The sequence below is a fragment of the Marmota flaviventris genome, chromosome 12, assembly GCF_047511675.1.
Source record: "Marmota flaviventris isolate mMarFla1 chromosome 12, mMarFla1.hap1, whole genome shotgun sequence".
Classification (NCBI taxonomy): domain Eukaryota; kingdom Metazoa; phylum Chordata; class Mammalia; order Rodentia; family Sciuridae; genus Marmota; species Marmota flaviventris.
This window is the reverse complement of record NC_092509.1, coordinates 71,420,000-71,436,980: the sequence shown is the minus strand read 5'-3', so window position 1 is coordinate 71,436,980 and position 16,981 is coordinate 71,420,000. Positions and strand designations below refer to the sequence as shown.

General features: G+C 40.7%; 1 protein-coding gene across 3 annotated transcripts in view; it reads left to right on the top strand.

Annotated features, from left to right (window-relative positions):
• The window catches only part of Hhat (hedgehog acyltransferase), a 311,966-nt gene that overhangs the window by 216,261 nt on the left and 78,724 nt on the right, over positions 1-16,981 (top strand). For all 3 annotated transcript variants that reach the window (XM_027934800.2, XM_071619730.1, XM_027934798.2), the window contains one exon: positions 16,183-16,384. In XM_027934800.2, the coding sequence (XP_027790601.2) occupies positions 16,183-16,384 (202 nt within the window). The remainder of the gene's footprint in view (positions 1-16,182; positions 16,385-16,981) is intronic.

Sequence of the window (16,981 nt, the reverse complement as noted above, 5' to 3'; positions counted from 1 at the left end):
GTTCTCTCCCAGCCTTTGATTGTTTCCAGTTGTAAATTGAAGCTCAGCAAGTGACTGTCTCTGAAATCTGTGACCCTAACTTTGGCATTCTCACTTTCATCATTACTCCATGCTCTAAGGCACTTTTTTGTTGTCTCTGTTCATTTCCAGCAATGATCTGACCCTGCACTACTCTTGTGACCAATGAATACACTGGGGTTGGGTGTGATGTGCATGGCAAAAGGTGTCTGCCAGGAAAGTTAACCCAAGTGATTCAGCAATGGGTCAAACCATACCCTTCACCTTGTGAGCAATCTCCCTCACATATCTAATGCTGATGGTTTAATTGGGGGCTTTTAAAGTCCAGTTCATAAAACTTAAGTATCCTCACTTGAATACTTTAATTTAAAAAATACTTAACCTTGCAAAAGAAAATATCTTTTCTTTTGGGAATTCTGGTGGCTTCCATGGGGGCGTAGGCATTGGCAGGCATCCCACCTGTCTGTCTCTGCCAGCTGTCCCCTTTGCTCAGGGCACTTCCTGTTGGTGTCTGAGATTTAGTTCTGATTTTCTAAATATTACCTCCAAACTCCACTGCACTTTCAAGGAGAACTTGGCAGCAGTAGACGTGAACAACAATATTTACTTACAAGGTCACAGTTTGTAGTTGGAGAGTCATCTTTAGTTTGCAGAGAGTGGTAGTCAAAAGAAGAAAGAAAAGGAAAATGAATTGGGGGAATGACGAGGAAAAATAGGAGGAGGACGAAGGTGGTCAGGATTTACTGAGCACCCCTGGAGTCAGAGTGTAACTTAGACTCTGAGGGAAATGCAAAGAGAAAGTTTTTTGTTCTGTATTTTGATGTAATATGAGGACTACTTCTCGTTCTGAGACCTGATGTGGCACCTTAGAAGCACTAAAAGCATGGCACATAAAATCCAAAGAAATAACTTAGGCTGAAATACACAAATCCTAAAGAGATGGAGAACCAAAGGGCAACATTGGCAGGTGAAATTTTCTTGAAGTGAATCTTGAACTTCTTTAGAAAGATGAAATAGTGACAAAGATGGCAGGGGCCTTCTGTGGTTGAAGGTGGGTAGGGGGCCTGGTCACAAGGCCAAGATTTGTACAGCAGTAAAGCTATGTGACTGGATTTGAGAATATAAAATGGAGCTGGTGGTATAGGGGGAGTCGGTTGGATAATGACTTTTGAGAAAGCCATGTAGATGGGTTTTATGTTATGGTTTGCACATGAGGCATCCCCCCAAAAGCTCCTGTGTTAATGCAAAAAGTAAAATGAGTGGATTGAGACTTGTAACCTAATCAGTGGTTTAATCCATTTGATGGACTAATAATTTGAATGGACTGAGTGATAACTATAGCAGGTGGGGGATGGCTACAGGAAGTAGCTCACCAGGGGTGTGTCCCTGGGGCCTCATGCACTCTCTTTGCTTCCCTTCCACCATGCCTTACCTCAGACCCAGAGCAATGGAGCTGGCTAACCATGGATTGGGCCTCTGAAACCTTGAGCCCATCAGGGATTTTGATCACAATGATGGAAAGCTGACTAACACAATTAGGGCATATGCAGTAGGAAGCCCCATTGTAAGTAAGACATCTTTGCAGGTAAAGATTAGGCTACCATTATCAGAGTAGATCCTTCCTGAGGATAAAGAACTTTTTTTTTTTTAAATGTATTTGCCTCTTTTCCTCCCAGTTGTATACCTCAACTGTTAATTGCTATTTTTTTTTCCTAACTGATTGCCTGAACTTTGTGTGTTGCCATGGGAACATAGTCTACACTTACCAAGGCTGTGGGTCCTGCCTCTGTGAGACCCCATCCTGCATGGCTGTGAGACATTGTACCATACACCCAGATGGAGAATCAAATGCTTCAGGAGTTGGTCATTTCTTTATCATTTGTCTTCATAATACTTTCTCCTGGAGACCCCAAGGCATTGTACCAGCAAAGTAACCCTCAAGTTGTATGAGTTCCTTTTATAGTGAATATTTTCCTAATAGCTATGATGGATGAGTTTGAAGATTAGGACCAGCAGGGTTGGCACCAGGTAGGATGGGGTGACAGGCAGAGATAGAAGAGGAACATCTGGGAGAAACAAACAGTACAGTTGCTCATGGGGAGCTATGTGCCCAATGTTAATCCCCAAACTTAGGATCTGTTGATGGAGCCAAGGTTGGGGAATGTGTGAAGGGTGGGAAGGATGGGGTCTTTCCCTTCACCTTCACGCTTTTCACTGCAGGGGTAGTCGCACAGCCCTTTATCATATACACATCCGGATTTGCCCCTCTGCCTTTCCATACACTGCCCCCTTTCATCTGGCCTAGGAAAGCTTAGAAGTGCTTTTAGCATCCTCTTGGGAGGAAGGTGGGAAGACAGGCAGGCAGCCAGGAAATCTTGGTGGTTATTAAACTGAGTCTTCAAGGACCTTTTTATTAGTGATAGACCCAGCTCCACAACACTAAAGAGTATAAACTCCCTCTCTGTCTCCTTTGCTCAAGCCTCCAAAGGATTTGTTTTATATGGTGTTTATTTATAGCCCCAAATAGATGTGGGCCTGGGAGCCCTGGGGGTGGCTGAAGCTTCAGTGTGCTCTCAAGCAGAAGGAGAGGGTTAAAAACCCCATGGAGGGAAATATCATGGCCGCCTTTTTGGTGTTCATCCTCCCCAGGGCCTTCCTGTGCCCCTGTTTGTGACAGGGAGCTAGTTTTGAAGATAACATCTTTAGAGTGTTGTGTGTTGTATTGTGTTCTGGAGTCTGAATGTGTGAAGATTATAATAACATAAAGAATCATATATCACCAAGTCAGTGACTTTCCAGAGCGTGATTAGGTGGCTGCAGAATGAGGAAATCTGTATAAAAACATGCTTTAAACCCTGCTCACACAGTAGTTAGGTGTTGTTTTTACTTGGTAGGTAAGGGGAACCTAATTGGAAGGATGGCAGTGGTTGGATGTCAGTGTTGCAGGTGGACCAGGGGGGGTGGTAGAGGCTGCCTTTTCCCTGATCCATATATCCTGAATTCCAGATGAATGCTTAATTCCAGATGTTTGCTCTCATCTGTGTTACAAATCATTGACAGGTCTATGTGGATGTTGAATCCATAGCTTTGACCACGTAACACCAGTGACCTGGCTTTTTCTTAATGGTGTTCAGAAAAAAGCAACTGCCAAGCAGGCCAGAATTCTTGGTGTCTTCAAAGGCTTGTGAAAGTTAGAAGGATGCGAATCATCATAATGGCATTAAAGCACCCTTATGAGGTGTATTTGATATTTTAAAACTGCACGTATTGTGACTAAATTGACTTTTGATGTATTTACACTCATGAAACTATCACCATAATCAAAGTAATAAGCACATCTGTCACTTCCAAAAGTTTCCTTATATTCCTTTTGTTTATGTGATAACTTTTTTAAAAAAATTATGTTAATTAGGTATATGACTGCAGAATGCATTTTGATTCATGGTACACAGTTGCAGCACAATTCCATTTTCATTTGTCTAGTTGTACACGATGTAGCGTCACACCATATGTACAGTCATACATGTACCTAGGATAATAGTGTCCATCTCATTCCACCATTTTTCCTGCCCCCATGCACCCTCCCCACCCCTCCCTCTCCTTTGCCCAAAGTTCTTCCATTTTTCCATTCTACCCCCTCCTGCCTCGTTATGAATCGGCATCCACTTATCAGAGAGAACATTCAGCCTGTTGTGGGGCAGGTCACTCAGAAAATACACCAAGTTCCAGTTTTGTCCAAATTGAAGTCTTTATTTAGCCAGCCAGCCGGCGTCTGCTCCCCGCAGGACCCATAACTGTCTCTGCAAGGAACAGCCCAAGCCTGAGCATTTTAGGATATTTAAAGGCAAAAACTACATCTGGGTTGACGTAGCTATAAGAAAACAGGTACAGAAGCTGGATTGGGCAGTTAGAGAGGCAATGCAATGGGTATTTCCCACAGGAATTTCCAGGTTGGTATAGCAGCAAACAAGAAGAAGGGAAGTGGGTCAAAATGACCCTAGTTGAGTACACGTTAGAGAATGGTTACTAAGTCTAGACAATCAATTTCTGACAAGGTACATTGCCCAAGAAAAATGGAAAGCAAAGAGAACAATATTACATTGTATAAGAATTGCTATTTTGTGATGCCAAGTATGTTATGCTAGGTAACTATTAATGGGTACAAATATGGGGGTTTCCCATGGGAAAAGCATTTCTTACATGATATGGAGTCTATTTGGTCATTGCCTATATAGCCTGGCCCATAACAGGCCTTTGGTTTTTTTTGGAATTGGCTTACTTTGCTTATTATGATATTCTTCAACTCCATGCATTTACCTGCAAATGCCGTAGATTTATTCTCTTTTAATGCTGAGTAATATTGAATTGTGTATATATACACCACAGTTTCTTTATCCATTCATCTATTGAAGGGCATCTAGGTTGGTTCCACAGTTTAGCAATTGTGAATTGAGCTGCTATGAACATTGATGTGGCTGCGTTACTATAGTATGCTGATTTTAAGTCGTTTGGTTATAGACTGAAGAGTGGGATAGCTGGGTCAAATGGTGGTTCCATTCCAAGTTTTCTAAGGAATCTCCATATTGCTTTCCAGATTGGTTGCACCAGTTTGCAGTCCCACCAGCAATATATGAGTGCCTCTTCCCCCCACGTCCTCACCAACACTTGTTATTTTGTATTCTTGATAACTGCCATTCTGACTAGTGTGAGATGGAATCTTAGTTTTGATTTGCATTTCTCTAATTGCTAGAGATGTTGAACATTTTTTCATATATTTCTTGATCGAATGTATATCTTCTGAGAAGTGTCTGTTCAGCTCCTTAGCCCATTTATTGATTGGGTTGTTTGTTTTTTGGTGTTTAGTTTTTTGAGTTCTTTGTATATCTTAAAGATTAGTGCTCTATCTGTGCATGTGGCAAAAAATTTGCTCCCAAGCTGTAGGCTCTCTCTTCACCTCACTGATTGTTTCTTTTGCTGAGAAGCATTTTAGTTTGAGTCCATCCCATTTATTAATTCTTGATTTTATTTCTTGTGCTTTAGGAGTCTTGTTAAGGAAGTTGGGCCCTAATCTGACATGAGATTTGGGCATACTTTTTCCCCTATTAGGTGCATGGTCTTTGAAATAATTCCTAGGTCCTTGATCTACTGGGTTTTTTTCATGGTAAGAGGGGTTTAATTTCATTTTTCTGTGTATGGATTTCCAGTTCTCCCAGCACCATTTGTTGAATAGGCTATCTTTTCTCCTCTGTATGTTTTTGACGCCTTTGTCTAGTATGAGATAACTGTATTTATATGGGTTTGTCTCTGTGTCTTCTATTCTGTTCCATTGGTCTACAAGTCTATTTTTGTGCCAATACCATGCTGATTTTGTTACTATGGCTTTATAGTATAGTTTAAGATCTGGTATTGTGATGCCTTCTGCTTCACTCTTCTTGCTAAGGATTGCTTTGGCTATTCTGGGTCTCTTATTTTTCCAAATGAATTTCATGATTGTTTTTTTCTATTTCTATAAGGAATTACAATGGGATTTTAATTGGAATCACATTGAATTGGTATAGCACTTTGGGTAGTATGGCTATTTTGACAATATTAATTTTGCCTATCCAAGAGCATGGGAGATCTTTCCATCTTCTAAGGTATTCTTCAATTTCTTTCTTTAGTGTTCTGTAGTTTTCACTTCAGATGTCTCTCACCTCTTTGTTGATTCCCAAGTTTTTTTTTTTTTTTTTGAGGCTGTTGTGAATAGGGTAGTTTTTCTAATTTCTCTTTCAGAGGATTCATCACTAGAAATGTATTTGATTTATGGGTATTTATTTTATATCCTGCTATTTTGCTGAATTCATTAATTCTAGAAGTTTTCTGGTAGGGTGTTTTGGATTCTCATGTAATCAGCAAATAATAATTTGAGTTCTTCTTATTTGTATCCCTCTAATTTCTTTCATCTAATTTCTCTGTCTAGTTTCAAGGACTATGTTGAATAAAAGAGGTATATCCCTGTGTTCCAATTTTTAGAGAATACTTCCAATTTTTCTCCATTTAGAATGATGTTGGCCTTGGGTTTAGCATAGATAGCTTTAACAATGCTGATGTTCCTACTATTCCTAGTTTTTCTAGTGTTTTGAACTTGAAAGCATGCTGTATTTTGTCAAATGCTTTCTCTGCATCAATTGATACAATTACGTCATTCTGATCTTTAAGTCTACTGGTGTGATGAATTATATTTATTGAACCAAACTTGCATCCCTGGAATGAACCCCACTTGATCATGGTGCACTATTTTTTAAAATGTTTTTGAATGTGATTTGCCAGAATTTTATTGAGAATTTTTACATCTATGTTCATCAGGGATATTGTTCTGAAATTTTCTTTCCTTAAATGTGTCTCTGCCTGGTTTTGGAATTGGGATGATACTAGCTTTGTAGAATGAGTTTGGAAGGGTTCCTTCTTTTGTATTTCATGGAATATTTTGAGGAGTATTGGTATTTGTTCTTCTTTGCAAGTGTTGTAGGACTCAGCAATGAATCTTTCTGGTCCCAGCTTTTTCTTGGTTGGTAGGCTTTTGATGGTGTCTTCAATTTCCTTGCTTAAAATTGATGTGTTTACATTGTGTATGTCGTCTTGACTCAGATTGATTTGATCATATGCCTCTAGAAATTTGTGTCTTTTTGGTTTTCTATTTTACTGGAGTATAAGTTTTCAAAATAGTTTAATTATCTTCTGTATTTAAATAGTCTGTCGTGATATTTCCTTTTTTCATCACAAATTTTAGTAATTTGAGTTTACTCTCTCCTTTAGGGTGGCTAAGGGTTTGTCAATTTTATTTTTTCAAAGAACCAGCTTTTAATTACTTTTTTTGAATTTCTTTAGTTTTAATTTCATTGATTTCCACCTTGATTTTAATTATTTCCTGTTTTCTACTACTTTTGGTGTTTGTTCTTGTTTTTCTAGGGCTTTGAGATGCAATTTCAGGTTGTTCATTTGTTGACTTTTTCTTCTTTTAATGAATGAACTCCATGCAATGAACTTTCCTCCTAGCACTGCCTTCATAGTGTCCCAGAGATTTTGATAAGTTGTATCAGAGTTCTCATTCACCTCTAAGGATATTTTTTAATTTCCTCCCTTATGTCTTCTGTTATCTATGTGTCATTCGATAGCGCATTGTTTAGTCTCCAGGTGTGGGAGTAGCTTCTCTTTTTAATTTTATCATTGATTTCTAATTCCATTCCATTATGGTCAGATAAAATGCAGACTAGTATCTCATATCATTCTTTGGATATGAGATTCTTGGTTGGCATTCATTTTCTTTCAGAGTTTGGTATATGTTGTTCCAGGATCTCCTGTCTTGGAGTGTCTGGGTTGAAAAATATGCTGAGATACGAATTGGTCTCCCCCTATATTGTGATCTGATCCCTCTCTCTTGCAGCCTTTAAGATTCTATCCTTATTCTGTATACTAGGCATGCTCATTATAATGTGCCTTGGTGTAGATCTGTTGGAATTTTGTACATTTGGTGTCCTGTAAGCCTCTTGTATTTGATTTTCCAATTCATTCTTTGGGAAATTTTCTGATATTATCTCATTGAAGAGATTGTGCATTCTGTTAGTTTGAAACTCTGTGCCTTCCCCCAATAACTCTTAGATTTGGTCTTTTGATGATGTCCCACAATTCTTGGATGTTCTGTTCATGTTTCTTACCATCCTCACTGTGTGGTTAACTTTATTTTCCAGATTGTATACTTTGTTTTCATTATCTTACGTTCTGTCTTCCAAGTGATCTAGTCTGTTGGTGATGTTCTCTATTGAGTTTTTTTATTTAGTTTATTGTTTCCTCTATGTCAAGGATTTCTGATTGTTTTTGTTTTTTAGAATCTCTCCTTATTGAAGTAATCTTTTGCTACCTGTATTTGCTCCCTTATCTTTTTGTTGGTGTGATCAATGGTTGCCTGTGTTTGCTATCTTATCTCTTTGTTGGAGTGCCTGTGTTTGCTATCTTATCTCTTTGTTGGAGTGATCAATTTTTGTCTGTATTTGCTCATTTAGGTCATACTTTGATTCACAAATCATTTTAATTATGCATATTCTGAATTCCTCTTGACATTTCATCAACTGCACTATTCATGGGTTCTGTTATTGTAGTGTCCTGGTTTGTTTGGGGAACGTTCTGCCCTTGTTTTTTCATGTTGCTATGTGTCTTCCTTTCTTGCAGTGTGGATCTGAGGTATTATAGTTTCTACCCTATAATCTTGTAGTAATCGTGCAGATTATCTGTACCTTATTTTAGTTTTGGACCCGGCCTATGTTCCACAATGGATGAGACTGCAACTAAAGGTGGTGGTGGCAACAGATAACTCGAGATAGCAGTGGGGGTGTCCCAAGATAGATTCTTTCACAGATGGGGTTGAAAGGGTGGGCCTCACACTGGCTTTGGGATGCCTGTTTGGAGATGTAGCTGCTTTTAGGCCCTGTCCGTTGTCACAAGATGGAGGCTACTGTGTGGGGAAGGCTATGGTGATGGCTGCAGTATCCCAAGATGGAGGTTGGTTAGGCCTGGGCTCCCAAGTGGGTAGGAAAAGGGGGCGGACCTGGGCCTACCCTGGGCCTGGGCTCCAGCATGGGTCTGGGCTCCAGCATGGGTCTGCCGGTCAGTGGGGTAGACCTAACCAGGGTCTGGGCTCCCACGCAGGTCAGTGTAGGCAGTTCTAGGCCTGGGCCTGGATCTGGTGTAGGTCGGCGGGTCAGCCGGGGTGGTCCTGGGCCAGTGCCTGAGCTCTAGTGTGGGTCTGCTGATAGGAGGGGCAGACCTGGGCCTAACCTGAGCCTAACCTGGGCCTGAGTTCCTGCATGGGTGGCAGGGGCAGATCTGTGCTGGGCCCTGGGCTCCAGAGTGGGTTTGCTGGTTGTTGGGGCGGATCTGAGCCTAACCTCATGATAAGAACTTTCAACGAGATTTTTCTTGAGTGCATGTATGTTGCTGCTAGTCCATGAGTAGTAAGTTTGTAGGCTTTTTTTTTTTTTTTTTTGGTGGTGCTGGGGATTGAACCCAGGGCCTTGTGCATGTGAGGCAAGCACTCTGCCAACTGAGCTATATCCCCAGCCCCAGTTTGTAGGCTTTCATTGGTATGCAAGAAATCCTGCCATTGCAACAACTTGGAGAACATTATGCTAAGTGAAATAAGCCAGCCACAGAGGGACAAATACTGCATGATTCCATTTATATGAGCAATCGAAAATAGTCTAATTCATAGAAGGAAAGAAGAGAATGGTGGTTGCTGGGGGTTGTGAGGTGAGGGAAAGGGAATGTTTCTAATTAACAGGTACAAAATTTCATTTATGCAAGATGAAGAAATTCTAGAGATCTACTCTATATCATTGTGACTGTTGTTAATACTACTTTGTGCACTTCAAAGTTTGTTTAGTAGTTGGAGCTCATGCTAAGTATTCTTGCCTCAATTAAAAAAGAAAACAAAATCAGAGTCCTCATACATACACTGTCTTGTCTGGTCTTCCCAGCAATTCATATCGGAGAAGGTGTGAGTACTCCCAGTTCATACTCAGTGTGTGCCTTGAAGCAGAGCAAGCTCAATTGACATGCTCAGCATTACAGAAATTGGTAATTGGCAGAGCAGGACCAAGTCCGCATCTTCTAGCATCGAAGCATCACCCTCCTTGGCCTGTGCTTTATAGCTTGTTGGCAGACCTGAGCCTAACATGGGCCTGGGTTCTGGAGGCGAGCATGACTGGGCAGAGCCAATCATATTCTTTCAGCCTCCTGCAGTGAGAAAGAGTTTTGGGGAGCTAGGCTTTGGACTATGAAAGTGGGGTTGAGTCTTTCTCTAGAATGTATGCTGCATACCTGGGTTCATCAGTATGGTACTTCAACCCTCTGAGCTGTGGGGAGTGAGGAGGATTACTTTTTAAAGATAAATATTCAAATTTTTAAATGCACATGAAATGTAGATGTTGAAGTATAGACTAAATATAGCTGTAGTTTAACATAAATTACATAAATTCCCCAATGTTCTATCGCCAAATAGGACATAGAATTCTTAATAGTTAACTTTTTAGACTTAAGTATGAAACTTACACCCAACATCTCTCAGTAAATGAATTGAGAATTAGCCCAGCTCAAAATATTCCCTCTGCCTTGAAAGTAGGCCCCTTGTAGCCTTCTGGAGAGAATAGTCTATGGTTACCCATTAACCAACTGCTGCTTTTTTACTTATTAAAATCCCATTATGATCCATACCGGACAGAAAGATACTAAAAGTAAATTATATTTTCTAAGTGCATCTTCTTAGAAAACTTCTTACAAGTAGATCTTTAGTTTCTTTGATGTGAGGAATAAACCAACACTTTATCCAGTACCTGTAGGATGGAGAAGTGACTGGGCCATCATTGGCTAAAGAACACTAAAATTTGGGCTGAGGCCAAAATCCAGAGCCAGGATTGGGTCAAGGAACCACTACCTATGAGAACTGGGTTTAGGAGAACACAGCCAACTCTTAAGGGATCTAAACAGGAGCTCCTTTCAGTCCACGAGTGGCCACAGCCAGGTCACCTTGCCACCAGTGTAACACAGCCACTAGTCTTGTCCTTCCTGGCTACCAAAGACTCTGATTATGAAAGAGCTAGTACTTTCATTCTTAGTAATATATGTCTTGGGGTTGGATTAGTTCTAGAGGTTTGGACATACATGCTTTTGACTTTAGTAGCATAAGTAGGATTTCAGGGTATGGAAAGACCTCAGGGTACTTCAAATGTCTGTACTCTGTGGAGATAGGTGTCTTCCAGAGTCTCTTCCAGTAACTAGTGCAGGACTTTGTCGTTATCTCTTAGTTTCTAATTGGTCATAATGGGCCTGTGACAACTGTGACAATCACAAGTTTAAAAATGAATGAAAACTCTGAACAATATGTGGCAATTATGTTTTTAGGTATGCTGTTGATAAGCAGCTGGATAATACAGGCACATCACATCACATAAATCTTATAATTTAAATCGACAGCCATAATGGAAAAGATGACTTTTGGTGAACAATAAGTTGGAAAAATCGAAATTGCTTCCTGGAGAAGGTGGACAGTTGACTGGATTTTATAGACTAAATACAAGTGAGAAATTGGGGCAGAGGAATGAATTCTAAATGTAAAAATGGAATGACTAAAAACATGGGAATGAGAAAGTTCCTTCTGTTTAGGATTTAGGATTTGCTGAGAGAGCTAAATTGAGAATAAAGGAAATACAGATGGAAAGATAAGGCAGAGCTTGAGTAGGATGGCAACAGCTGCCTGCCCAACTTGGCCAAGCAATAAGTCCTTGGAGATGGGACACTGGAGACCTGCAAGTTCACGTGGGCTCAGTCCATGGCACAGTGAAAGCCAAGTTCATGAGTATCTTGGGTGCTTCATCTTCTTACCTTGATGGAGCCTTGGAGTTAGTATGGAGAAATGGGTTCAGAGATAACATGGAAAGACATGGAACTATTTTGTAGGCCTTGGTAAAGGATTTTACCATGTGGATTCCCACTGCCCATCTCCCATGCTCAGGGCATGTTCTTGAGTTGTTTTGCATTGTGGATGTGAGGGAGGTGGAGATTGTCTTCATGTATATCCACTCAGCAGCTCCCCCCAACCAACTTCTTATGTCCCACTTCTGACCCAGATGTTTGCAAGATGCCATGATAGCAGGTGTCATCTCTGTGGGATCAAGACAACTATTAAGTCGGTTCAGCAATGGAAGTTTTACTTCTGACCTTCTGGCACTGAATAGTAGCTAACAGGTCACTGGTCCAATTCCTTTAATAAATAACAAGCTTTATTTTTCTGAGCAAGACTTCTTCCCTAGAAAGGACATTTTTTTTTTTCAGTCAAGACTAGTAAATGTTTCTGTGGAAACCTATTTGAAGATAGGGATAAATGTTCCTTTTATTGTATCCAAAGAAATGCTCCCTTTGTGATAAATAGCGCAGTAGAACATTCTAGGTTCAGATTTTATATCTCCTGTGTTTAAAAAAAAAGTTATTATTTCCTTGCAGGTTGTATTAATGATTTGAAACAGAATATATAAAGAACCCAGATCATGTGCACTCAGTGAAAGATGGGTATTATCCGTACTATTCATATTTTATATCAATTCAGTCTCCTCAGTTGGGGGTTTGCTATGTAGCATTGATTTCATGAGATGGTTTTTGATTAAGGCGGCTGTAGATGGATGCTCACCTCCTCAAGCGACATTCTCTGCATTAGTGACCATATGAAATTGGCCAGGCAGGGAGAGGCCTTGGGCAGACTCAGACTCACATAATCTCTGGCAAGAAAAAAATCTTTTATTTTTGCTTTTGCTGAGAGGGTGGTTCTGATTGCCTTCTTCCAGTGGGAAATCAATTTCACTGAGCAGCACATCTCAGTAAGTGGGGTCTCATGATTGCTTTTCAAAAACAGAGACATGTTTCTGATTTTATTAATCACAGAACAGACACAAGAGTGATAGAATTTGTAAAACTCACCCGTTCACTCCCCCCTTACCACACTGGTGCACTGCCCTCTAGAAAATAAGAGGGAAGAGGAGATTTTATCTTCCAGTCTGGAAAGGATACCCTCTTACGGTTTGGAACAAGCAGCCTCGTGTCCTTGGAGATCTGCCATATATGAATTTCTGGAATAAAGCATTCTCAGAGATTTTTGTCAGCTGTCATTTTGAAGGCAAAGTAACAGAGCTATGGTTCCAGGAGACGCCTAAATTAGTTGTGCATGTGATCATGGGGTTAGATGCGTCCTCATCACAAGCTGGAAAAACATGTCCCTTTTGGAGTTGAATCAGCTGTTGAGTGCTATCCGTATGGAGCAAAAGAGGGTTTGATTCAATCCAGGGGTTTTGGACATACACAGTACAGCTCATTTTTACACACTATAAAAATCTCTATGTGAAAACAGGTGTGTTGGGGGAGGGGAGTATTAGATTAATTGTTTTGTAAATCAGTATTTGCGAAATTTCCTTAAACTACAGTCATTCCTCATACTTTTGAAGGTGGTCACTTAGTCATAATTACTGTGTACTGGCTGTTACCAACACTGTGGGAAGTGCAGGGCAGCACTTACCTTGGTGCAGGTAGGAGGCAGCCTGGGATTTGTAGCCCATGTTTTGCCATTGCTGAGTGTTCCACACCAATAACCACTCAGCCTCTAGGGGTCAGCAGAACACCAACTAAGACCTGTGCCTGGAGCTTTCCGGGGCTTTTTGAGCAAATGCCCCCCACGACTGTTGTGTGTCCTTGGTACAACATCCCCCTTTGCCTAAAGAAAGAATCTCATCCTCTAAGCCTGAGTTAAGTGGTGACTTGGCCATTCTGCTTCATCTGCCCCCTTCTCTTCCATAGTCTTAAACCATAGCCAGGTGTACCTGTCCTCATGGCTGGAGCAACATCTTTTGTCTCTGTGTCTCCTAAAGCCAAAAATGCCCGGAAGGCCTAAATAACTACAGTACTGCAGAAGTATGATTCCTTAATGTAAAGAGTGCTGGGTGTGTGTTTGCTGAGTTGGTCGTGAAGATGGTCTTGGTTTTGTATGAGAGGAAGTATTTTCTCTGCTTATTTCAGAAATGACTACTTTCTCCTTTGGGCTTAATCATTTCCAACTACTATGAAAGAGGGCTTTGAGAATTAACCTTTAAGTATGTCAGAAAGCATTAACTTTGGTGCCATAGATGCAGATTTATATTTTGGTTCTTCCCCTTCCCAGCTGTGTATCAGGGACAAATTAACGCACAACCTCAGTTTTCTTATTTATAAAATGGGATTTTCTAAGGTGAACATATGATTATTCTCTAAATTAGAGTATGTTTGAGAGTAAAGGGCATTTAAGGGAAAATCAGAGCTAGACAGTGCTTTAAAGTGGTAAAAACAAAAATTTGGGGGGTAGGATTACTGAAGAGTGAGCCCAGGGGTGCTCTACCACTGAGCTGTATCTTTTATCCCTTTTGACTTTTTAACTTTGAAACAGGGTCTCCCAAGTTTGCTAAGGCTGAGTTTGAACTTGGGGATCCTCCTACCTCAGCCTCTCAAGTGGCTGGGACTTACAGGTGTGTACCACCATACCTATCCATAATGACTGTTTCCTTCAACGCACTTTCCCTTTCTCTCCTCCTGTCCCCCATACAAGGAATTCAACCCAGGGGGTGCTTTACTACTCAGCCACATCGAATTGGTCAGTGTGGCTTCAGACTTGTGATCATCCTCAGCGTCCTGACTCACTGGGATTATAGGCATGTGTCGCCATGCTTGGCTTCTATAAAAACAAATTTTATGAAGAACTATTAAATCAGGGCAAAAAGAGACTTCAGTGTTATATTCAATTCTGAATATAACTTGGACAAATGAGATATAGCCAACAAGCAGAGTGGGGGTCTTCAGATGAAAGAATGGTAAGAGGAGACGTTGGATTAGAGGGGGATTCTGGTTAAACAGACGTAACAAGATTCTTGTTGAGCCGGGCACGGTGGCACACACCTCTAATCCCAGTGACACAAAAAGCTGAAACCGTAGGATTGTGACGTTCAAAGCTAGCCTCAGAAACTTATCAAGGCCCTATCTCTAAATAAAATATAAAAAATGGCTGAGGATGTGGCTCAGTGACTAAGCATCCTGGGTTTAAAAAAAAAATCTTGCTGAAAGCAGGTGAGGGTGATCAGATATCATCAAAGGTCAGGGGTCTTCTCTAGACTGAGCAGGATTCTTGCTGCAACTGGATGATGCCCCAAAAATATGGACACCATGGTCAAGGTTTGGAGGGTTTTATCAGAGCTTCACTGAAGTTTAGCCAAGGAGATAGTCTTTGTGAAGGAAGACATTTATGAATAATTATAATCACAGATAGGAGCAAGACATTCTGGTGCTATTGCATAGTAGGCAGCAATAGTTAATAGTGTGCATGCACTTTTTTAAAAAAAAGCTAGAATAAGAGTTTGAAAGTTTTCATCATAAATAAATGATAAATGTTTGAATAGCTAGTATAACATATTAAACACACAGTACCCTATTAATATGTACATTTTTTGTCTTCATGTACCAGTTAAAATTTGTCTTAAGTAAAAAAACTATAATCATGTAATTTTTTGGCATATTTATTTATGAGTTAATTTGTTTTCATTTATTTTTTTTGACTTGCCTGTTTGTAAATGATTCTATTAAAAATGATTTTCAAACTAAGGTTTATTTCAAAAAATACAGTAACACATAAACAGGACAAATGCTGACCTCTTCGAGATGCTGGGACAGTAGTGTAAACCATATGGTGCTTTGAAGAATCAAAAAGTGTACATGAAGTATCTACTGATGTTCTTGGAATACACTGTGTAGAATGAGAGTGGTGACTTCTTTTTCCTTCCTGGAGGAAGGTGGGACAATGAAGCACTAACCAGAAATCAATAAAGGCCTATGGGTTCTTTAAAAGGCTGTTGCATGCTAGGGCATGCTCCTAGCTCCCCTTGGTTCTAAAACCCAAGGTGTGAGCTTTGTCCCTCCCAAGCAGCAAGGTCCTGATGAAAGAATGTAGTTCTGCCCCTCTCCTTGCAGCTCTTTTAGCAGTGGAGACCATAACTGGAGGATGGTTCTGTGTTTGGGTGGTGATTTGGCTGCCTTGTAAGCACAGAGCTTTTCTTTCTATTTGCAAATTCACTATGGCTTCTGGGCAGCTTTCCTGGAAAACTAAGGAAACAGCCTTTGCCACCCCTCTTCTGCACTCAGGTCCTGTCATTTAGGGGCCTGGTTTTAGCAATTGAACTTAAATAGTTTGGGCTACAGAGTACTTTCCTGTTTGAAGGTTGGTGCCCCGATGTAGCCAGCAGCTTAATTGCCATTCTGAGATTGGGTTTCCAGGGTTGGGGCATCCCTTTCAGAAGTGAACGCATTACTTCTCTCCCTGCCTCTTGTAAGTGCTACATTGCTCTGGTAATGAGAGCTCTTGAGCCTCTGTGTTCATTTAACCTAAAGCCCTACAGGTTTGGGTTTTTGGCCAATTCCTTGCGTGACGGAGGATTTGGAGTGGTCTGTGGCCTTTGGGAAGTAGCAAAGGGTCTGAGTATGGTGAGTGGCCAGGGAGAGGTAAGCCCAGGAGCAGGAAATGTTGCAGGTATGTCCCCCGTCATGGCTTCTCACCGCATTTTCTTTCTCTAGGTACGTTTACATTCCACTGGGTGGGTCCCAGCATGGCCTGTTGTGGATGCTCTTTTCCACTGCAATCACGTTTGCATTTGTGAGCTTCTGGCATGGTGGTTATGACTACCTCTGGTGCTGGGCAGCACTCAACTGGCTGGGAATCACTGTGGAGAATGGAGTCCGGAGGCTGGTGGAGAAGCCCTGCATTCGGGACAGCTTGGTGAGCAGGGTTCTTGTTTGTTGGGGACAGCTGAGTTAGAAGAAGAGGTTTAGGAGGGACAGTGGTCATCAGGTTTGCCCTAGTATGTGCTGAACCTACCAGATTGGTTCAAAGTCCATGTGTCTAGAGGCACCACAACTAGAGGAGAAGCTTCTGTAGCCATTATTTAAGTGAACAAATGAATTCAATGGATGACTATTGTAACTATTAAAGCCATACATGATTATTTTTAAATTGTTGTTTTAATTAGTTATAAATGACAGTAGAATGCACTTTGATACATCATATATAATGGAGTATGATTTCTCATTTTTTCTGGTTGTACATGATGTAGAATCACACAGGTCGTATAGTCATATGTGTACATAGGATAATAATGTATGATTCATTCTACTATTCTACCCCCATATCTCCTTGCCCTCCATTCACTCCCCTCTACCTAATCTGAAGTAACTCTATTATTCCCTATCTGCCCCCCATTGTGAATTAGCTTCTACATATCAGAGAAAACATTCTGCTGTTGTTTTTTTGGGATTGGCTTATTTCACTTAGCATAATATTCTCCAGCTATATCTGTTTACTGGCAAATTTCATTCT